Source organism: Salvia miltiorrhiza, chromosome 5, assembly GCF_028751815.1.
Source record: "Salvia miltiorrhiza cultivar Shanhuang (shh) chromosome 5, IMPLAD_Smil_shh, whole genome shotgun sequence".
NCBI classification, from domain to species: domain Eukaryota; kingdom Viridiplantae; phylum Streptophyta; class Magnoliopsida; order Lamiales; family Lamiaceae; genus Salvia; species Salvia miltiorrhiza.
The window spans coordinates 32,218,397-32,242,110 of record NC_080391.1 but is presented as its reverse complement, the minus strand read 5'-3'; the positions used below and the strand labels follow the sequence as shown (position 1 = coordinate 32,242,110).

At 39.3% G+C, this 23,714-nt stretch overlaps 2 protein-coding genes across 2 annotated transcripts; both read right to left on the bottom strand.

The window, feature by feature from the left end:
* Positions 1-8,747: 8,747 nt before the first annotated feature.
* Positions 8,748-9,191, bottom strand: LOC131025811 (uncharacterized). Its single transcript, XM_057955600.1, has one exon. The coding sequence runs from the start codon at positions 9,189-9,191 to the stop codon at positions 8,748-8,750; it is 444 nt and encodes a 147-aa protein (XP_057811583.1).
* Positions 9,192-22,254: 13,063 nt separating this feature from the next.
* LOC130986853 (B-box zinc finger protein 22-like) lies at positions 22,255-23,500 on the bottom strand. Its single transcript, XM_057910390.1, has 3 exons — positions 23,136-23,500; positions 22,739-23,056; positions 22,255-22,597 (listed from the first exon to the last, which is right to left on the bottom strand). The coding sequence occupies exons 1-3, from the start codon at positions 23,316-23,318 to the stop codon at positions 22,367-22,369; spliced, it is 732 nt and encodes a 243-aa protein (XP_057766373.1). The 5' UTR covers positions 23,319-23,500; the 3' UTR covers positions 22,255-22,366.
* Positions 23,501-23,714: the final 214 nt, after the last annotated feature.

The window sequence follows — 23,714 nt, the reverse complement described above, 5'->3', positions numbered from 1 at the left end:
AGCTGATAATCCCGAACGCCAGAAGCGTGGGAGACCTATTGGTGCTAAAGATAAAAATCCCCGAAAAGCAAAATCAAATAAGAATATAATATCACTCCAACAACCTCTTGAAGAGGATCATCTCGTAGATGATAATCCTAGTACTTCTAAAAGTGCACTAACTAATAATAGAATTGCGGAACAACCAGATCATAATATAATGGGAATTGACAAAAATTTGGTTGATGTCAACATTAAAGTTGCTATGAACTTTATAAATATGGGAGAAACTTACAACAAAATGTTATTATAATAGACGATGTATTTGCCTCTACAATTACATGTATTATTACAAATGATAATCTGGATCCAAAACCAAAAACAGTAATGCAGTGCCGGAAGCGCTCTGATTGATTGAAATAGAAGGAAGCAATTGAGGCAAAGTATAACTCGCTAAAGAAAAGAAAAGTTCTCGGCACTATAATACTTATACCCGACAATGTTGAAGCATTGGGATATAGATGGGTGTTTCTACGAAAGAGAGATGAGAACAATGAGGTGGCAAGATATAAAGCGAGATTAGTAGCTCAAGGTTTTCGCAGAGACCTGGAATTGATTTTAATCAAACATATTCTCTTGTTTTAAATGGCATAACATTCTGCTATTTGATATCTCTGGCATCATCAATGAATTTAGAAATGCAGTTAATGGACGTCGTGATCGCATATTTATATGGGTCATTGGACGCTGATATCTATATGAAAATCCCTGAAAGATTTAAAATTCCTCATATGAAGGAAAATGAAACTCGTGACATGTATTGTGTGAAATTAGAAAAATCGTTATATGGTTTAAAACAGTCGGGGAAGATGTGGTATAACCGACTTAGTGAATTCCTCTTGAAGAAGAAATATGTGAACAACGATATATGCCCTTGTGTGTTCAATAAAAGATCACAAAATGGTTTTTATATCATTTCTGTCTATGTTGATGATATAAATATAATTGGAACACGCAAAGAGGTTGAAGAAGCTCGTTCATGCTTAAAGATCGAGTTTGAAATGAAAAACTTGGGTAAAACCAAACTTTATCTCGGCCTGCAGATTGAGCATCTCCCTGAAAGAATTTTTGTACACCAGTCAACTTATGTGAGTAAGATTTTAGAGAAATTCTATATGGATAAATCACATCCCCTTAGCACACCTATGGTTGTCCGATCACTAGAAGTGGATAAGGACCCATTTAGACCTAAAGAAGATGATGAAGATATTTTAGGACCAGAAGTTCCTTATTTGAGTGCAATTGGAGGACTACTTTATCTCGCAAATTGCATAAGGCCTGACATATAGCATTTGCGGTTAACTTGCTAGTAAGATTCAGTGTTTCTCCTACACGAAGACATTGGAATGGTGTTAAACACATACTTCGTTATCTTCAAGATACAAAAGATCTTGGCTTGTTCTATCCAAGAAACCAAGACATGACATTGGTAGGCTATGCGAATGCTGGTTATTTATCTGATCCCCATAATGCTAAATCTCAGACTGGTTATATTTTCCTCTCTGGTGGTACAACTATTTCTTGGAGATTTGTTAAATAAACTCTAGTTACTACATCTTCAAACCACTAAGAGATTATCGCTTTACATGAAACCGCTAAAAAATGTGCATGGTTAAGATCATTGATACAACACATTTGCGGATCTTGTGGTATTGCTGTTAGGTCCGAAGGGTCTCGAATAGGTGTATAGGGGGGAATACAGCTATAGGCTATTTTTCTCCAAATTCAGAGGGATCTCAAGATAGAGATCAAAACGAAACTTTACACGCAAACTTAGACGCCTGTTTACAGAAAAGAGTTTTGACCAAACAGGGTTGACGACTGATACTGAAATACTCTTCAGTAATGAGTTATCAGTTAAGTCACTGGAACTTAACTGATGCACGTTAAGGCTTCAGTCGAGTTTGCTAAGACAGAGATGTTACAAGTCTTCCTGACTATCAGAGGATAGATCAGTCAGACTGATAACATACGCAGCGGAAATACTTTGTTTCGAAATAGCCTGTGTTGAGCATGTTGTTAGTCTTAGGTTTCTCTTTGCTTTTAATTAGTATTCAGTTTATCAAATGTAAGAACACAAGTAGAAATCTCAAACTGAAAGCTGTAAATAACACAGAGATTTTTATGTGGTTCGGAAAACACTTCCTACATCCACGGTCGGTTGATCAGACCAACAACTTTACTCCGCAAGTGCTTAGCCGGGTGCACTGCAAACCGAAACTGTGTGCTTAGCCGGGTGCACACCACCGAATCAACTGAAGATCCAATCTTTAGTACCAACACTTCACTCGCGTTGGATTTCTCACTCCTAGCACAAACTGGCACTAGGATCTCACGGAGTCAGAGTACCTTCCTGAACTCCTTTTCAGCTCAAACACTCGATTCTATCGGTCGAAGGGAGGTTTGATATCTTGCCAACTAAACTTCAAATAACAAGTTCTTTGGAGTTAGTTTTGACCTAGGCTCTGGGTAAACAGGGGTTTGCCTAAGGTCTAAGAGAATGTATGTAATCAGCAGTGACTGATTTTTGGCTTTGGTATTCTCTTATTCGATTCAAGCTTTGGAGATGTTAAGCTTTTGGCAGATAAACAATTTTGGCAGAGTTTCAGCTTATGTCATTGAATCAGTGAAGATTGAAGTGATCCTCGAGCGCTATTTATAGGAGAGGTCTTTAATAGATCCGTTGGCGGAGAACGTCTTCAAGATTTCTTCCGTTGGAGAGCTTTTTGAATTTGGGCTGAGGCTTCAATCTTCGAGGTTCCTTATTTGGTGAGAACGGCTACGTTGAAGAGCAGGAGATGCGACGTCTCTGATAAAGTAGCCACCAAATAGGAATGACCTCTGCAGAGAAAAGGAGGATCCTAAGATCTCTGCATTTAATGCGGCTGTACTTTTAGAGTACGTGACTTCCTTTGAACGTTGGAGGTTCAGTCCAAGGAAGAATGCTTAACTGATACTTGACTTTAGTATCAGTTCGCTGAATCCACGTGGCACGTATTTAGTAATCAGTTTCGGACTGATTCTTCAACTGATACTTCAGTTGGTAACTTCAGTCTTCAGTCTTCAGTCCTTCGTCCTTCAGTCTTCAGTCTTCAGAATAGCAAACTAAACTAGAAAATAACTCTAACACTTGAGTTCGAACAGTTCTAGTCTATTACAATTAAGGCCTATGGATTTTGGTATCATCAAAACAAGGATTAGGATATTCTATTAAGTTCCCAACAATTGCGAATGATAGATCTCCCACTATCCTATATGAGGACAATGCTGCTTGTGTTGCACAAATGAATAGCGTACATTAAAGGAAATTTAACAAAACATATATTATCTAAAATTTTTTACCCACATGAGCTCTAGAAGAGCGGTGAAATTAAAATAAATAAAATTCACTCTTGTGATAATCTGGCAGATTTATTCATAAAATCTCTTTCTACGTCAACTTTTGACAAACATGTTCACAATATTGGAATGCGTAGGCTTAGTATATTATTAGTTTGAGGGGGAGCGAATTCATTACGCCTTGAAGGTGTATTTTTTGTTGTACTTTTTTTCCATTACTAAGTTTTTCATATTGGGTTTTCTTAGTTAAGGTTTTTAATGAGGCAACAAATGCAACACAAATTATATCACATGTACTCTTTTCTATGATTGATTCATCACTTTGTTGGATGAATTCATGGTCCTGAGTTCGAATCCCATAGAAGCGAAAAATTTATTTTTTGCAATTCAAACATTTACACAAAGAATTCATAGGTGTTCTACATATAATTCATACATTTTAATTAGTTTATAATTTATATGTTAAGAAGTGTTTATACTGTGTTGGGAACTTAATGAAATATCATAATCCTTATTTTGATGATACCAAAATCAATAGGTTTCTTTTGTAATAGACTAGAACTGCTCGAACTCAAGTGTTAGAGTTCTTTTTCTAGTTTAATTGCTGTTTTGAAGACTGAAGACTAAAGAACGAATGACTGAAGACTGAAGACTGAAGCTGCCGACTGAAGCATCAGTCGAAGAATCAGTTTTGACTGATTACTTAATGCGTGCCACGTGGAATCAGCGGACTGATACTAAAGTCAAGTATCAGTTAAACATTCTTCCTCGGACTGAACCTCCAACGTAAGGAAGCCACGCACTCCAGAAGTACAGCCGCATTAAATGCAGAGATCCCAGGACCGACCTTTCTCTGCAGAGGTCATTCCTCTTTGGTGATTACCTTTTCAGAGATGTCGCATCTCCTGCTCTTCAAGATAGCAGTTCTCACCAAACAAGGAACCTCGAAGATTGAAGGCTCAGCCCAAGTTCAAATTACTCTCTAACGGAAGAAATCTTGAAGACCTTCTCCGCCAACGGATCTATTCAAGACTTCTCCTATAAATAGCACTCGAGGATCACTTCAATCTTCACCGATTCAACGACATAAGCTGAAACTCTGCCAAAATTGTTTCTCAGCTATAGCCCAGACTCTCCAAAGTTTAAATCGAAAAAGAGAATCCCAAAGCCAAAAATCAGTCACTGCTGATTACGTAAATTCTCTTAGACCTTAGGCGAACCTCGTTTATCCAAAGCCTAGGTCAAACTAACTACAAAGAACTTGTTCTTTGAAGTTTAATTGGCAAGTTTTCAAACCTCCCTTCAACCGACTGAATCGAGTGTTTGTGTTGTAAAGGAGTTCAGAAAGGCGTTCTGTCTCCGTGAGATCCTAGTGCCCAGTGCGTGCTAGGAGTGAGAAATCCAATAAGGTGTGTTGGTACTGAAGATTGGATCTTCGGTTGTTTCGGTTGTGTGCACCCGTAAGCACATGTTCAGGTTTGCAGTGCACCAGTAAGCACTTGCCGAGTGAAGTTGTTGGTCTGATCAACCGACCGTGGATGTAGGAAGTGTTTTTCGAACCACGTAAAAATCTCTGTGTTATTTACAACTTTCAGTACTTACTTTCTTACTTGTGCTCTTCCTTTCGTAAACTGAAAACTGATTAATTGCAAAGAGAAACTTAAGACCAACAACGTGCTCAACTCACAGGCTATTGCAAAACATAAGTTTTCCGCTGCGTATGTTATCAGTCTGACTGATCTATCTTCTGATAGTCAGTAAGATTTATAACATCTCTGTTTATCAAACTTGACTGAAGCCTTACGTGCATCAGTTAAGTTCTTTTGACTTAACTGATAACTCCTTACTGAAGAGTATTCAGTATCAGTCGTCAACCCTGTTTTGGTCAAAACTCTTTTCAGTAAACAGGTGTCTGAGTTTGTGTTTGAAGTTTCGTTTTGATCTCTTGTAAAGATCAAAAATAGCCTATAGGTGTATTTCCCCCCCCCTCTCATACACCTATTCGAGACCCTCCGGATCTAACAATTGGTATCAGAGCAGGTTGTTCGCAAGAACAATTCTGTTTTGATTAGGTTCTAACTGAACTAGATCCTTCAGAGGGTTATTTTCACTGGTCAAATTCTTCTCAAAATTTTTCTTGAGGTTGCATGTTCTGTGTTCTTTTTTTTGTTCCTGTGTGTTTCATTTTCTCTTCTTCATGAACAGGATCAAGAAAGACTCCTCCAACGACTATATCAAAAAATTCTTTCGAGGAGTCAATGAGCTCGAGATTGGGCCACTGGATTCTGACCTCAACGACAGACTCATCTTTCCAGAAGAAAGCCAGAGTCCAACCCACACACCTCCAGGAGAAACTTGCAAATATGATCAAGTTCAACAAGAGTATCAAGACCTAAGTATCTTAATATGACAAAGATAAATAAATCATTCAAGTTGAATGGCAACAAACAAAGAAGATTAATGCTCCATAGATTGTGAAGCAACTATGATCTAATTCTTCTATTATTTAATAGAGAAAAATTTTGAGATAGCCAAAATGAATCATGGAAATCAATTTATGGCCACTTTTTGAAAAAACTTAAATTCTAGACATATTTTACAAATTCGGACGTTTTTACCCTTAATGAGGCGGACTGGGTAGGATCAGACACGCGGGTCGCGTGTCGAGTCGGGTTAGGCACTTATGGCACTATTAGTGTCATAAGTGCCAAGATTTTACTTCGTTTTATTTTGAAGCCATAAGCGCCAACGAAAATTCAAAATAAAACAAAGTAAAATGATCTTTTTTGGCACTTATGACACTATTTAGTGCCACAAGTGCCAACGAAAATTCAAAATAAAACTAAGTAAAATGGTCATTTGGGCACTTATGGCACTAATAGTGTTATATAGTGCCATAAGTGTCATACGTGCAGCACACATACAGAAACAACAACATCATTTAAACCCTAAATGGAACATGTAAACCCTAGGAGGAAGTGTTTAAAATGGTCTTTTTGGCATACGTGCAGCACAAATACAGATCAGATCAGATCTGCCGATGGCTGAAATTGAAAGAAGTGACGGCTACTGTTGCAGCGTAGATCAGATCTGCCGATGGAGGAGGCGGCGCAACGATCAGATCAGATCCACCGTCGCCGCCTCATCAGATCAGATCTACCGCCGCCTCATCAGATCAGATCAGATCCGCCGCCGCCGTCGCTGCCGCCGCCTCATCCCCCGCTCCAACGACTTTTGCCCAAGCCGATCAGATCAAATCCATCTGCCGATCAGATCAGATCCACCGCCGCCGCCTCATCCTCTGCTCCGACGACTTCTGCCCAAGCTGCGAGATCTACATGCTCGGCATCGCTACCGCACAGCCACTGGAAAGAGAGAGAGCTCTGGTGACTTCTGCTCGGCGCCGCTACCGCGCAGCCGCTGGAGAGAAAGAGAGGGAGATGAGAAAGAGAGAGGAGAGAGCGGCAGCCGCTGGAGAGAGAGAGAGAGAGGGAGATGAGAAAGAGAAAGGAGAGAATGGCAGCCGCTGGAGAGAGAGAGAGAGGGAGATGAGAAAGAGAAAGGAGAGAGGAGAGAGAGAGAAGGGTAGAATAGTCATGACATACAAAAAATGGCCAAAATTTATTTTTTTTAAATGATGGACAAAATTTGATGTTGTATATTGAATAGGGTCATTTGGCCCTATTGTTTCTATTTAATATGGTGTGTACTTATAGTGTATGAGTTGGATTATTACTGACCATGCTATTTGCTCTTCATCTGTATTAACTAAGACATTTTTCGGTCTTCCTTTTTCAGCCTTTTTTTAATTTTTGTAAAACAATTTTTTTTACTATATATATATATATATAAAAGCACAACCACTTTCAAAAATAACAAGTTATATTTTCCCGGCAAAAATCACCTTTCTATTTTTGGAAATAATTTTTTATTTCTAATTTTTTTATTCATTTCGTCTACTCTAAATTAAACAGATAATTTTTTTTGTTATAATTTTTTCTATTGGTACAATTTATCACATTTTCATAGTTTTTACCGTGTAGTTCTTATTTAAAATAAAATTGTAGCTTAACACTATCTTATATGACCAGTATTGCATATTTATTTAATGGAATATTATTAAACTGCGATTTTATTAAAAAAGAAAAGAGAAAACCTAAAAAAACCCTTGAAAGCACAAGAAAAGCAGACTAAGGGTCGAGCCTCATTAAAACCTTTTTACGGAAAACCCAAAGGGAAAAACCGTAAAAAAGAAAATGAGTACTCGTCTACAAGACGAAAAGCAAGAAGGAAAGAGCGGAAGAGAAAGTTTCCGAAACACCGGCCTAACCATCGTCCCCAAACAATCTCGGCTCTAACCCAACGAAAACCAAAACCCAAAAAGCTCGGAAGGCAGAAAGGCCGATGAGATGCCGTCGCCAAAAAACTGCCAACCTCAAATGAGCCCAGACCCAAAGAAGGGAAGCTACACGGCCGGTTATACGCCGTCGCCGTAAGCACCTCACAACCCACAACCCACAACCCAACCGACCCCACGAAGAAAGCAGAAAGGGTAGCTACCCGGCCGGTTATACGCCGTCGCCGTAAACACCCCACTGCCGAGAAAACCCCGAAGGAAAAAAATCAGAGGCAAAAAGTTTCAGCCGGTGAGACGCCGTCTCCAGAAACTAACCATCCTCAAATTCGCAAACCGAATAGACATTAGCCATAGGAAAGCAGCAAGGGTAGCTACACGACCGGTAATATGTCGTCGCCGCAAACACCCCCCTGCCTATCCGGTCTGCAGATCTGCCCAGAACGAAGTCCTCTCCTTGAGTTTTTTACATTGCAGAGCAGCGTTCCGGGGCAAAGATGTGCTGCGCAGCGCTCCGGGGCAGGGCTGCGCAGAGCAGCGCTGAGCAGTGCTCCGGGGTCTGTTTTGGTAACTGAGCTGCTCTGGTCAAGTAACAGCTCTGACTTCATAGTTGTGCTATGGTAATAGGTCTGCTCTGGAAACAGCTCTGCTCTGGTCGCTACTTGTGGGCTGCTCTGTTCTGGTCTCCAGAGCACAGACCTGCTCTGCTCTGGTATATTCCTGTGGGCTGTTCTGACGCTCTGGTAACAGCTCTGCTTTGGTCGCTGCTTGTGGGCTGCTCTGTTCTGGTATCCAGAGCACAGACCTGCTCTGCTCCGATAACAGCTCTGCTCTAGTCTATGCCTCTGGGCTATTCTGATCTGGTCGTTAGAGCACAAACCTGCTTTGCTCTGGTCTCTGCCTGTGAGCTGCTATGATCTGGTCTTCAGAGCTGCAATGCTTAGGAATCTGCTCTGACAACTGCAAAGATCCGCGCCGAACTCTGCCCTGACCTTTGAAAAGATCTGCTCTGGTCTCATAACTTAACATGAACGGTGCTATGCGTTGCCATATCCAGAGACACCGCAAGTTTAATCTCATCCAGAGCGTAAGGCCACCAACCTTCGTTTCGATCTAAGTTTGCCATCAGATCCGCCGGCTTGTTGCCTTCCCGATAAATATGTGAGACTTGAAATTGGAAGTCATCAAGAAGCCTTAAAGACTTTTTCCAAGCCGCCAGAAAGCGCCAAGGCACTTCAACCGATCGAGTCTGAAGAAGACGAACAATATAAGTCGAATCAGCTTCAAGCCAGAGTTGCCGCCAGCCACGATGGTGAGCTATGTCAATAGCATGAATAACATCGAGGAGTTCAGCCTCAAAAGCAAAACCCTTGCCCCCTTTAAAGTGGAAACAACCTCGAACCCAGCCCCAATTATCTCTAAACACCCCGCCCGCAGCGATAATGCCCGGGGCACCCATCGCCGAGCCATCCGTGTTTACTTTAATCCAGCTGTCCACTGGTGGCCACCATTTATTTAATGGAATATGTAACAACATATTTTTGTCTAAAATCATCATAAAATGTTCAGTTAATAAATATACAATATTTAGTTACCTGCATATTTAATAAAACATGTAATAAAATATTTTTGTCTAAAACTATCTTAAAGTATTTTCAGAGCGTATATACAATATTCAGTTAAATATTTATTTTGTAACACCCAGCATTTTCACTATTGTATATATTATTAATATTATTTTCTATTTTCTATTATTTAAAAGATGAAAAAGAAGTAGAAACACTTAGATGAGATGAGATATTATTATAATACCATGAGCTTTTATTTCCGTGATTGCATAATTTGACTAATTAAGTGTTCTTGCATCATTTATTAATTTTATTCTGGGAAACAAGTTTATAATTCCTGGTTAAAGGAATTATTTTATTATTTTCAGAGATGAGAATGGTGATAAATACAAAATATTATTAGTCGTGTTGGGAACTCAATGAAATATACTAGCCCTAGTTTTGATGATACCAAAATCCTTAAGTTTTCCTTGTAATAGACTAGAACTATCGCAGCCCGATTCTGACACTAGTAATAGCGGGGACCGAGTATCGATACGACTAATAAAAGAAAGGGGGAAGATGGAAAGAATACATAGATCAACCGCGGAAGCTCACAAAGAAACATGCTAAGGAAAGATCATCATAATTCATCAAAAGGGAATAATCGTCAACATCGTCATAACTCGATTTTTATGTAGAGTCATAATATTCAGAGTGTGATTGACTCATCCAAAAACACCTAACGGATGGACTCGAATTTATACGAGGTCGTCCCAGGGTGGTAAGGTGACTCAAGTCGTCTCACAAGGAAGACTTAGCAGGGCTCTAATCGTATTGCTCACAAGAAACTTAAAAGAAACCTAAACACTCTAATCGGGTAATTGGGTCTGACACTTTCTCTCCGATTAACTAATGCGTAATTAAAATAAAGCATATAAGTTAACTAGGCAAAAGATAGGAAGCCAATAAGAACGCAAGAAGGAAAACAAAGCTAAGGTTCTAAACTAGCAATCTAGAAAGCAATCATCAATTCAACACCATAAACAATGATTATCTAGGCGAAATAACATATTAACATTTAATCAAATGAATGTAAAGCAAACACACACAATCCAAGAGAATTCCGCAAGCAACTCAACAACGAACTAACTAGAACATGGTATTTGAACATTAACGAAATCAACAAGAGTTTCCAACTCAAACACTAAACCAAACGATCATAAACTTGTAAACATCAAAGATTAATAACTACCTAGGCAAGAAACTAAATCAAGCATAAGATTCGAATGCAAAGAAAATCTTAATCTCCATAAAAAGAAATCTCTAAACTTTCACCAACAAGAAGGGAAAAACGTAAGCAATAGCAACGAACTACGAATCACGTAGATTATCTAAACTCAACAACAATCATCTCTAATCCTTACATCCATCAAAAGTATAAAACAAGGATTCAATTAACCAAAGAATTCATATAATCAAGATTATCTAAACTCAACAATAATAATCTCCAATCATCACATTCATCAAAGCATAAAACACAAAACTTAATTAACCAAAAGATTCATAAACAAAGAGAATCAAAGGGAGTTCTTACAAAACATAGCAATCCAAGGAAATCCAATCGGATGAAATGTTAATTGACATCCAAAGCAATCCAATGAATCCACAATCGAAAGTAATTGATTTGAAACTCTAAAAACCTTAAGAAGAAGGTGGAAATCGCCTATGGAGGCTGCTGGGTTCGTGAATGATAATAAAACCCTAAAAATGGGTTTTTATACGAAAATCCGTAACTCCCGGAATTGAACAGACACGGCGGCGGCCGTGAGACGGCGGCGCCGTGGACGGCGGCCGCCGTGAGACGGCGCCGCCGTGATGGCCTTTCGCAGAATCTCCAAAAACATGCACGGCTCGCGCCGTGGGGCTGCGGCGCCGTCTAGACGGCGGCCGCCGTGGGACGGCGGCGCCGTATACGGCGGCGGCCGTGGGACGGCGGCGGCCGTGAGCTTTTCCTCCGAAACTGCTCCAAACGATGTCAACACGCGCGGTAACTCCTAATTCCTGCATACGACAGTAGCATACCCAAAAGATCATCGAGCACGTGAAATAGAAGGTAAAAGTCATGAAAACACGCTCGTAAGCACAGCAGAACATACGCAAAAACTGCCCAAATACGAGGTAAACAACCCCCCCACACTTAAATCCTTGCTTGTCCTCAAGCAACAAACACACAATCGAAAGGAAACCCACAGGCAATTCTTCTTACCAATCAAACTCAAGCCAATCCAAGCCTTCCAAGAAATCAATGTCCCCCAATCAAGTGTTCAAAGCTAAGATTTAAAAGTGCAACAACAAGGTGATACAACTCAATCCGATCAGACCCAGTTCTCTGCTAAGGGTGAATTTCCTAATGCAATTCCCTTTACAATCATGTCTCATTCCCTTTCATATTCTTTCACTATTCGAATCAGAGCTTTTTTTTTTTTTTTTTTTTTTTTTTTTTTTTTTGGGTTAAGTTATTTTCGCTCTTAATAGATGGGCCATAATTCACGAGATTTCACTTTTGGAGGTTATCCAAAATGTTCTCGTGTGGTTTCCCATGCTCATAATGAAATCATTAGAGGAGCAGAGACCCAGACTATCAGAAGCTCAACAACCAACCAAACATTTCACAACAGAGACAGATATTAGGAAATTGCACTGAAAACACTCCCCTTAGCATCTACCGGACAAATCACGTCACGAGTTGCTCATCAGGGTGTTGCACCAAAACCTTAAACTTATTACACTTCCTAGGGAGCAAATCAATCAAGAAAAACGAGGACAACAATCCAAACAGACACAAACCAGAATCGCCAATAAGTCACCATCAACCATGTGATGTACTTAAAAACAGGCAAGAATAAAAGAGAAGGGGACCATTCGCCCCAAGACAAGCTAAACAGGGCACCACCACCAAGCATGCAACGAATTGAAGAAGCATCAAAAAGACCGCATGCGGCACAACCAACAATACAACCAAGACAGGACCATACGACCCCCAAAACTCATAAATCATGCCCCTCCCCCACAGAGAAAAACATGCACTGTCCTCAGGGCACAAAAAAGAGAAAGGTTAAGAACATCCCTGGATAGGAGTGCAGCCAACACGGCGACGGCGGAAGAGAGGGCGGCGACCACAACCTGTAAAACGAGCAACCAGAAAAAGGCCCACAAAAGAAGACAGCATAAAACGAGAAAGAAAGGAAAACAAAGTAAAAGGAAATAAAACAAAATGTACAAAAGTGGGTAAAAGGAGTGCTCAGTTGGGGCCCCGCGGGGGGCCCGGGGGAGGGTGCCAGAACTGGTCCTGGTTCTGCAACGAGAAAGCGGCCCACTGTCTCTCTAGGTCGGCGAGGTAGTAGTAGGGTGCCAAAATTTGACTCATCCAAAAACACCTAACGGATGGACTCGAATTTATACGAGGTCGTCCCAGGGTGGTAAGGTGACTCAAGTCGTCTCACAAGGAAGACTTAGCAGGGCTCTAATCGTATTGCTCACAAGAAACTTAAAAGAAACCTAAACACTCTAATCGGGTAATTGGGTCTGACACTTTCTCTCCGATTAACTAATGCGTAATTAAAATAAAGCATATAAGTTAACTAGGCAAAAGATAGGAAGCCAATAAGAACGCAAGAAGGAAAACAAAGCTAAGGTTCTAAACTAGCAATCTAGAAAGCAATCATCAATTCAACACCATAAACAATGATTATCTAGGCGAAATAACATATTAACATTTAATCAAATGAATGTAAAGCAAACACACACAATCCAAGAGAATTCCGCAAGCAACTCAACAACGAACTAACTAGAACATGGTATTTGAACATTAACGAAATCAACAAGAGTTTCCAACTCAAACACTAAACCAAACGATCATAAACTTGTAAACATCAAAGATTAATAACTACCTAGGCAAGAAACTAAATCAAGCATAAGATTCGAATGCAAAGAAAATCTTAATCTCCATAAAAAGAAATCTCTAAACTTTCACCAACAAGAAGGGAAAAACGTAAGCAATAGCAACGAACTACGAATCACGTAGATTATCTAAACTCAACAACAATCATCTCTAATCCTTACATCCATCAAAAGTATAAAACAAGGATTCAATTAACCAAAGAATTCATATAATCAAGATTATCTAAACTCAACAATAATAATCTCCAATCATCACATTCATCAAAGCATAAAACACAAAACTTAATTAACCAAAAGATTCATAAACAAAGAGAATCAAAGGGAGTTCTTACAAAACATAGCAATCCAAGGAAATCCAATCGGATGAAATGTTAATTGACATCCAAAGCAATCCAATGAATCCACAATCGAAAGTAATTGATTTGAAACTCTAAAAACCTTAAGAAGAAGGTGGAAATCGCCTATGGAGGCTGCTGGGTTCGTGAATGATAATAAAACCCTAAAAATGGGTTTTTATACGAAAATCCGTAACTCCCGGAATTGAACAGACACGGCGGCGGCCGTGAGACGGCGGCGCCGTGGACGGCGGCCGCCGTGAGACGGCGCCGCCGTGATGGCCTTTCGCAGAATCTCCAAAAACATGCACGGCTCGCGCCGTGGGGCTGCGGCGCCGTCTAGACGGCGGCCGCCGTGGGACGGCGGCGCCGTATACGGCGGCGGCCGTGGGACGGCGGCGGCCGTGAGCTTTTCCTCCGAAACTGCTCCAAACGATGTCAACACGCGCGGTAACTCCTAATTCCTGCATACGACAGTAGCATACCCAAAAGATCATCGAGCACGTGAAATAGAAGGTAAAAGTCATGAAAACACGCTCGTAAGCACAGCAGAACATACGCAAAAACTGCCCAAATACGAGGTAAACAGTGATAACAAAAGGTGAACCGACTATATGTATGAAGACACATAATCGTGAGTAAACTGCTTGATTTAATATAACATAACTTCATATCAAAACTCTATCGACAAAACAGACATACGATAGAGAAAGAAAACGTCAACCCGAAACATTCCCCACCAGCACCGCACCATACTCCCCCTCCGCTTATCCTGCACGTTTAGAAATACATGCAGGGCGTGAGTACATAATACTCAGTGGGCATATCGCCGAAAATAAAGCTGCTCATAGAGCTATAAATTGAACTTGCCACATTTCAGCAATACACAGGAATTATATCTTAAAAGAACCTGTGCAAGCAGTTTTAACCATAAACATCATAATTAAGTGTATGCAGACAAGTACTCGACATGTATGTACCACATCTACAACTCTTCATCATCATCAAGGTACTGAGAAGTAGGCCTCTTTCTCAAGCACCGTGACCGGCCGACACCCGAAGACGGCTCACAGTCACCTCAGTATACACTAGCCCTGGCAGGATAGCTATCAACTGCCTAGGACCCGATCGTCTCATCTCAACTCATCAGTAGAGGGTAAACATACAAGCTCAACATCATCATAAAAATATTGGCAAGTCAATAATTCTCAAACATCATCATAATCTCAAAACATCAAACATCTCATAATTTCATCATCATTTAAAATAGTTTAGAAAAGCTCTTAAATTGTATACTCAAAATAATGCCCACCTGAAGACCTTACTCAAAATCTCCCGTCAAAGTGGAGTTACTTACTTCATTGCTCTGCTCGTGTCTTCAGGGATCATCATCATCGAAAGTTCATGTCATAAAATGAATCTCGATTAGAAACTCATTGACTAATTCTCAAGCCTTAACTCCTGCTCTATCTCATATTCTATCTCCTTACTCAACTCTATATAAACTCTTCACTCATCTCACATCCTTAAGTTCAAGGATAGGTTTCAACAAAATCATGGTTCTAAGTCTCGATTTATCTCTCATATAAGGTTCGTCTAATCTCATTCAAACACATAGGCAACGCAATCACATAAGGCACATAAGAAATCACAATCAAACATCAACAAAACATGCTCTGTTTTTACACTGACTCAACTTCAAAATTTAAACCGTTCTGACTCCGACATCTCCTGGACTCGAGACTCATACCGAAAGAACGATCTTTGAGTCTAATTTCATTTAAAAAAAAGTAGAGTCGAAAATTCCAAGTGGTTTGAGAGATATAACGTTTTTACCACGATCTACCATTTCTGGCAGTTTTGTGAAACCGAAAATTAAAATTTTTGAAAAATAGTAAACGTTGTCAAACTGGGCTCAACTTTGGTGGATATCTAGCTAACACAATAAGGTTGATACCATAAAAATTTGGAAAGCTAGATCACATAGGAAGCTACTGAAATAAATGACTCTTTCCCATGTTCTCTGAAATTCTTAGTAATAAAGTGCAGTTTAGGTTTTGCATTTTAAAGAAATATTAAACAAAGTTGAAATGGCTTGAAATTTTACCAGGCTACTCAAGACTCATGTAGGGACTTGCTATAAAATTTTCAAAGCTATTAAACATCGACAAACCATCGATCACAGTAGGTCAGTAGGCCTACGAAATTTCTCCAATTTGTACTTAAAACTCATATATCTCAAAAACATCTCTAACTTGAATATAACATCATAACTCTCAACAACAAACTCATACCAAAACTCATTTCATCACTTCTAATCATCAATCTAAACCATCACTTAACATCATAGCATGCTCGAGAACTCATATAACCACTCAAATCTTCACTTTCTTCGTGAACTTCAACTTTCCAACATCACACAACCTAACACCTTAATATTCCATATCTCAAAATCAATTCATGCTTTTCATTCAAAGACAAATAAATAACATCTTAATAGCATGCATATACTCTCCACTTAAAGTTAGAAGATGACAAAATTTTAGAAGACTTCCAACCCTAGTAATTTTTGAAAATTACCAGCTTGAATTAGGAGTTGTTTTCATGCTTATACATGCTTATACAGCTTAATTATGAGTAGATTCATGTGTTTAGAGGCTTACTCTTATGATTTGTGTAGAGAAAAGTATAACTCCACCTTCTTGATTCCTAGCTCGAACCTTCAACTTAGCTTTTGTTCTATGGATTTAAAAGTGTTTTCAGCTTGATTTAATCGGTGGTTATGGCATAAAAGTAGCTTGTGAAGTTTTTTTTTCTATCACATCAATGGTGTTGGGTGAAGACAGTCGAGAGAGGAGAGAGAGAAAAGAGAGAGGAAAGGGACGTCTGTTATGAGGGATGAAAGAGAAATAAGGTGCTTTATTTAATCTCATTTACTTAGCCACCAAGTGTTTCAAATAAAACACATGCTTAATTATCCAAAAAAAAATCTAATCCGTTAACTATGTTTATCCACTTGCTTTGACTCCTCTCTCTCTAAAGTCGGTTCCGCACCAGAGCAGAGCACATCTCAACCATCAGAGCAGAGCTTGATTTCAGCTTTGCCTCCAGAGCAGAGCTCACTCAGCTCTGCCTCGCTCGTCAGAGCAGAGAAGAAATACTCGCCAGAGCAGAGGAATGCTCGCCAGAGCAGAGCAAAAATTCACGTCAGAGCAGAGGAATGAATTCTCTGTCAGGGCAGAGGAATGAATTCTCTGTCAGGGCAGAGGCATGAATTCTCTGTCAGGGCAGAGGAATAAATTCTCTGTCAGAGCAGAGGAATGACTTCTCGGTTCAGAGCAGAGCAAACACAACTCGGCAAAGTAGAGCAAGACTTAATGCAGAACAGTGCAGACAAGAGCAAACTCAAAAACTCATCAACTTTTTCGAGAGCAGAGCTCAACTTCAGCTCTGCTTCCAGAGCAGAGCTCGGCTACGCCAGAGCTCGGTTTCGCCAGAGCTGCTACCACTAATGAAAGAAAAGAAAATTTTTAACTTTATCAATGTTCAACCAACATCTCCATACATCCTTATTTCCTCAGAGTATTTCATTCTCTAGTCCCATCATCGAAAATATAATAGCTCAAACTATTGGGATATCTCATCTCATCATAAACTTATTTTTATATCTCAGTGTTCTTAAAAATAAAGCTAAAAAAATATTTATAATGAGGAAAAATGCGGGGTGTTACACTCCATCTCATCTTAATTATAATCTCATATCTCAGTACCGTAGTACTCTCTGTAGTGTCTCGACACTACTACTACTCATAAAAGTACGGGGTGTTACAAGAACTTTGTGAACTCAAGTGTTGGAGTTCCTTTTCTAGTTTAGCTAGTGTTCTGAAGACTGAAGACCGGAGGAATGAAGAATGAAGAACGAAGGACTAAAGACTGAAGGCTGAAGAACTCGACTGATGTTCGCAATTAAAGGCAGAAGTCAAATACTGATATTTGACTAGAACGAGTTTCTCAACTGAAGAATCAGTTATGACTGATTCATCTAATGCTGGCTACGTGAAATCAGCGGACTGATACTAAAGTCAAGTATCAGTTGACATTCTTCCTCGTACTGAACCTCCAACGTTAAAAGGAAGCCACACAATTAAAGTACAGCCGCATTAAATGCAGAGATACAGAGGATCGTCCTTTCTCTGCTGAGCATTCCTTTTTGGTGATTACCTTTTCAGAGGCGCCTTACCTCCTGTACCTGAGTAGCTGTTTCTCACCAAACAAGGAACTTCGAAGATTGAAGCCTCAGCAAAATTCGAATTACTCTCCAACGGATGAATTCTTGAAGACCATCTCCGCTAACGGATCTATTCAAGACATCTCCTATAAATAGAGCTCGAGGATCACTTCAATCTTCACCGATTCAAATACACAAGCTGAAACGCTGCCGAAATCGCAACTCAGCCAATCAAATCCTTCCAAAGTTTGAATCAAAAAAGAGAATCACAAAGCCAAAATCAGTCCATTGCTGATTACATACATTCTCTTATAACCTTATGCAAATATTGTTTATCCAAAGCCTAAGTTACTGATTACAGAGAGCCTGTTCTCTGTGATCTAGTTGGTAGTTTTCGAACCTCCTTTCAACTGAGCGAAAAAAGTGTTTGAAGTTGTGTGGAGTTCAGACCAGTGCGTGCTAAGTGTGTTGGTGCTAAAACGTGTGGTTTCAGTTCAAGGTTTGCTGTGCACCCGTAAGCATAAGCCCAGAGTGTTTGTCAGTGTGATCTACTGATCGTAGATGTAGGAATTGGATTCCGAACCACGTAAAAATCCTCTTGTCGTTTATCGCTTTCAGTATTTACTTTCTTATCTGTGCTCTAGCGTCTTTAACTGAAACTGATTAACTGCAAAGTGAAACATAAACCTGACAACGTGTAATCACAAAGGCTATTTCAAAAGAAAAGTTTTCCGTTGCCAAGTGTTATTTGTCTGACTGATTTATCTTCGGATAGTCAGGAGGATTCTTAACACTTCTCTGTTTTACGAACTAGACTGAAGCCTAACGCATATCAGTTAAAGTCTTGGACTTAACTTATATCTCGTTACTGAAGAGAGATTCAGTATCATTCTTCAACCTTTGGAATCAAAGTTTTCCTTAAGTATTTCTTTAATCTAAAAGGTTGTGCCTGTCGTTTGAAAAATAGCCTATAGGTGTATTCCCCCCCCATACACCTATTCTAGACCTTCCGGGACCCAACAAGTCGACTTATTGAAGTGACGGGTGTTATTTAATTATCTATCTATGAGCTTTCTTATTTCATTTATGTACATGGATATTGGTGTGATATATACATAGTAGTATGGATTGGATCGTAGGATATAAATTGGTGTTGGTTTATAGCATTTCCTTTAAAACCTTATTGATATATAAATTTATTTGAATTGATGCAAATCTTTTATTTGGAATAGCCTTTTCGTAGGCTTTAAGGAAACACATATACATCATTTATTATTACTCCCTCCGTCCCATTAGTAGTGTCCCATTTCTTTTGGGCACGGAGATTAAGGAGTATGTAGAAAGTAGATAAAGTGGAATAGGACACTAATAATGGGACGGAGGGAGTATTATTTTGGGGATGACCACTAGGAATTCTTAGAAAGGAAGCCAACTCTTCCCTTCATTTTTCTTTAACCCTTCCAGTTCGCATCTTTCTATTCCCCTCCCTCACCTTCGATTTATTCTTCCTTCAAGCTTAATTTCGTAGAGAAATCTCAAGCAGTAGCTGCACTATTTTGAAAGAAAAGATGAATTCTTTGATTCCCTATCTATCTGTGATTTTAGCTTGAAGAAAAATTATGTTCTGAATTCTAGGGTTCCGAAAATTTGGGGATTTCATACTAGAATTGAAGTATGATTTTAATATTGAGATATATTACGTTTTTTATGTTCCTAAGCATGATCATGCTGATTAATTGTGTTAATTCTTACTTGATTTTAGTATGAACCCTAGGTTGGGGTTGAGAGTTATGATTATACTCTTGAATAATTGAGTTCATATATGTGTTATTGAGGTGGAATTATGTCATATATGAATAAATTATGAGTTTACACCACATATGTTTGAAGCTTGTATAATTGTACTCTTGAGATTGTAAAATGAACTATATGATAGAAATTGGAGAATATCAAGCATGCTAGTATGTACTAAGATGATGTATATTTGAGCCCTACATCTCTTTATTTAGCCAAGATATGTATTTTGTTGGGTTGAAGCAAGAGATGCCCCTGCTGTCAGTTCTTGACTGTACAGAACAGTGTATTGAGGGATAGTTTTGGGGGTGTTCCTGTGGTCCAAATGACTTTAAATTTTTACAGTGATAACTTCGTTATGAGTATTAGATCTCTGCAAAATTTCAACTGAATCTGAGAACTCTAGATAGGTCAAACAATTTCCTTAAAAGTATTGCGCGAAGCAGCAAGGTTCTGTGGCAGATTCAGCCTTCTGTGAGATAATTTCTTATACACTTGATATATTGTATTTTTGTAACTTTATAATAAAGATAGACTTTAATAGCTTTTTGAAAAGGTAAAGCTTGTATTTTTTTTAAAGAGGTTGATTTTATATGATTTTTTTTTAAAGTTGAGATTCATATATGATTACATATTTAAAGTTACTTACTTAGGATAGTCGAGTAGAACTATGCTTAAGTGATTGGTCAATTCTTGAATTGGTGTTTTAGTTGTTAATTGTAAGCTAATCTATATAGAATGGATTAGTTTACTTTTAAGCTTTCTCAACTTGAGATATCCCAAGATATATGATGTTACAGTTTGCTTTTAGGGCGTGTTTGATAGGCTTTATTAGTTGAGATAAATTATCAATCTCACTATTTCTCCATGTTTGATAGCCTTATTCAGTAATGTCCCAGGCCCGCTGCAAATGCAAAGCCCGCACTAAAACTACTGTTCCACTTAGATTTCTGATCACATGCAGACCCCCAGTTCAATAATCTCCTCACCAACAGTAACCTTGATTAATTTTTGTTTTACAAATTTAACCCTCTTTTCCCAAAACAAAATCAAGTTTCTTTGAAGATGCTATTTCTGATTTCAATTCATCGATTCTCTGAGTGGAAGACCTACTCTCACTCTGGTACGTAAGAACAAGGTAAAGCTTGCTTCCATCTTTCCAGAGCTAGTAAAAATTGTGCTTGTTGGTGGTGGATGGAGACGAATAAAATTGTAGCGGAAACAGCGGCTGAAAAAATAGTTGGGGTGGGTGGACGCCGCCGCCGCCGGCGGGGGGGAGGGAGGGAGAGGTAAAATCGCCGCCGTCTGTGACTGCAACAATTATTCTGGCCGTGGTTCTACAACAGGGGGAAGTGGAGGGATCTTTCTTTGGTTGTTCATTTGTGACTACAATAATTATTCTGGCGGTGGTTCTACAACAGGGGGAAGTGAAGGGATCTTTCTTTGGTTGTTGATTTGTGACTGCAACAAATATTTTGCAGAGGGAGGAAGAATTAATGGGGAGGAAAGGCAATCTGCCGTGTGGGGGAGAGGGGGGTTGGGGTTGGGGGGGAGGGGGAAATGTTATGGAAGAAGAAGTTGTTTTGGACGGTGGGGGCGGCTGGTATTGGGGTTGGGATGTGGGATAATTATTTTTTTATTTTTCTTTTGTTTAGTTTTTTTATTTAAATATAAGGTTAAAAGTGTAATTTACTTTTTAATCTATAGTTGTATATTTTGTATCAAACAATAATATTAGTTATCTTAGTATTTATATCTAATTTATCAAACACCTATAAAATATTAATAATCTCACCCAATTTATATTATTTATCTAGATTTTATTTATCATCCCTTATCTCATTTCAGCTATCAAACACACCCTTAGTTAATTAAGTCCATAAAAGTAGAATACTCAGATTAGAGGATGCAACCCTAAGGTTTCAAGCGATAGAAGTTTCATTCTAGAATTCTTTTCTATTTATTTCTTGTCTATCTATTCAATCTTACCTTGGGAACCTCATTATAATGAAGGTTCGAGTGACAATATAAAGTGAACAAGCAAGGACTTCTACTTTCATTAAGTATATTATGTGGGCTTACTAACTCAAGAGATAAAGATGCATACTTTAATAGTATAAAGTTTTAGTATATGCATTTATTTTCAAATTATTGAATTGCCAATGTTTGAGATTTGTATGATACCATCTACATAGAAGAACGAATTCGGGTCCTAAGCGAGTAAGGATTTGTGTACACAGAGTTGACAGTTAACCTTTGAGTTAACTTGTCATTGTGTTTGAGAAGGAGGCCTACTTCTCAACACTCAGATTTATATGATGCGTAGATATGATACATATATACATGTTAATTGTCTAAAAACATATATGATGTTATGATGATTATAGAGAAGTTTTACAGTTTTGCATGCAAAGGTTATTAATATATCTAGGTCCCAAAAAAAATTTCGTATGAAAAATACTAAAAATCCGTGTATATAACAGTCAAGAATTTCCAGCACGACAACAAAAGTTGATGTCCAACGATTTCTGAACTCCACGTGAATCCCCAACAATCTTACTCGAATTTCAGATGCCCTAAAATCGATAATTCGAAAACATTATGATAGATTGGAATATAAAATTTATTTCTTATTCCTCTGAAGTTGGCGTGGAATGTGATGTTAAAGAGAGATAATGGCAGTACATGAGTGCCTTTTTGTTGGTGGTGTACATGGGAACCTAACAACACACTGCTCTGCAACTTACAATTAAAAGCTAATGTAAGCTCACAACTCTGGTACAAGTCGATCAGAAACGGGTCCGTCGCCGTGGGGACGATGGTGCACGAAGGCAGCAGAATGAGACCAGCTGTAAAGCCCGGACGCTGTGGGGGGAGACGGAATCTCCGGCACTCTCCAGAAACAAGTATTCTGCTCATCTCCCTCTAACTCCATATCAGCAACTTGCACCACAGGGGACCAATCTGCATCTCCAAACTTCCCGCAATTCGCCTCACTCTAAAATCACATTATTCAACCTTTTATTTAAGACTACTGACTAAGCAGTGCAAGCTAGTTAGTACTCTATTCAATGGTACCACAAACAAGACTCAGATAAAAGCATAAATATATGTGAGTTGCAATCAGGAATGATGGTACCTTGGATGAGCCAGTAGGATCCATAAAGTCATACTTGTGAGTGTAGTCACCGAGTTCAAGGAATTCATCCAACGGCCACTGCGACATGGAACCTCCCGTCTTTGATGAGGAAATATCCCCTTGGGCTTGGGCAGGCAGATCAGTTGTTGAGGGAGGAGGAGCTGGATCCAATTTGGTTGCTTCAAGACCTACTTTCACTCCAGTGAGCAAGAATCTCTGATGAGCAGCCACCAAGCGATTTGCAGTGTGTACAGAAACATCACATCTTCTGCAGAGCAGAGCTCGGTCTTCCAAGCAAAAGAAATACCCTACTGTTTCCTGCATCAACCAACAACCACCTCACTGTGTCTGCCTTGTTTCGACTAAATTAGAAAACAGTAGAAATTGAGGTACGTACCTGGCATATATCGCACTTGGGCTTCTGCGACGAACAAGTCGAGAGAGGAACCCTCTGGTGTTTGCTGGCGAGCTTATTGGCGGCGTGCACTTTCTGGTCGCACTCGGTGCAGAGGGCGGCCTCGTCGGCGCAGCACAGCACTTTCGCCTCCGCCGCCTCACACACGTTGCATTGAATCTTCATTTCACCTCAAAATAGCAGACTAGTGAATGTTGGGGAGGAGGAAGGAGGTGTTGTGGCGGTTAAATCCGGTAAAGAGAGAGAAATGTCGGTTAAAGCCTGTGTGGACAAGACAAGTGTCCCCTTGGGTGGTGTGCCAGGAGCTCAGGGTATTGCTCAACCACAGACTAAGATACCAATGTATCTTAACACTAAAGCTAAGTGAATTTTTTTGTTTGTGTTTTTTTTTATATTTTGTACACAAACTTTAATTTTTTAAATATATAAGGTGGTGGCAAGTATGTAAGAATGAAATTAGAAGGGAATGGAATAAATTGTGGAATGAAATGACAATGGCAATGAAATGGAATGAAATATAGGATTTCTATGGTTGGTATTCACAAGGAATGAATGTATATG

Excerpts from the sequence above, each read along its gene's own strand:
- LOC131025811 (XM_057955600.1), bottom strand. The coding sequence starts at position 9,191 with ATGGGTGCCCCGGGCATTATCGCTGCGGGCGGGGTGTTTAGAGATAAT.
- LOC130986853 (XM_057910390.1), bottom strand. The coding sequence starts at position 23,318 with ATGAAGATTCAATGCAACGTGTGTGAGGCGGCGGAGGCGAAAGTGCTG. Across the intron at positions 23,057-23,135 it reads CCAAGTGCGATATATGCCAG|GAAACAGTAGGGTATTTCTT; the intron begins GTACGTACCTCA and ends TGGTTGATGCAG. Across the intron at positions 22,598-22,738 it reads ATCCTACTGGCTCATCCAAG|AGTGAGGCGAATTGCGGGAA; the intron begins GTACCATCATTC and ends ATGTGATTTTAG.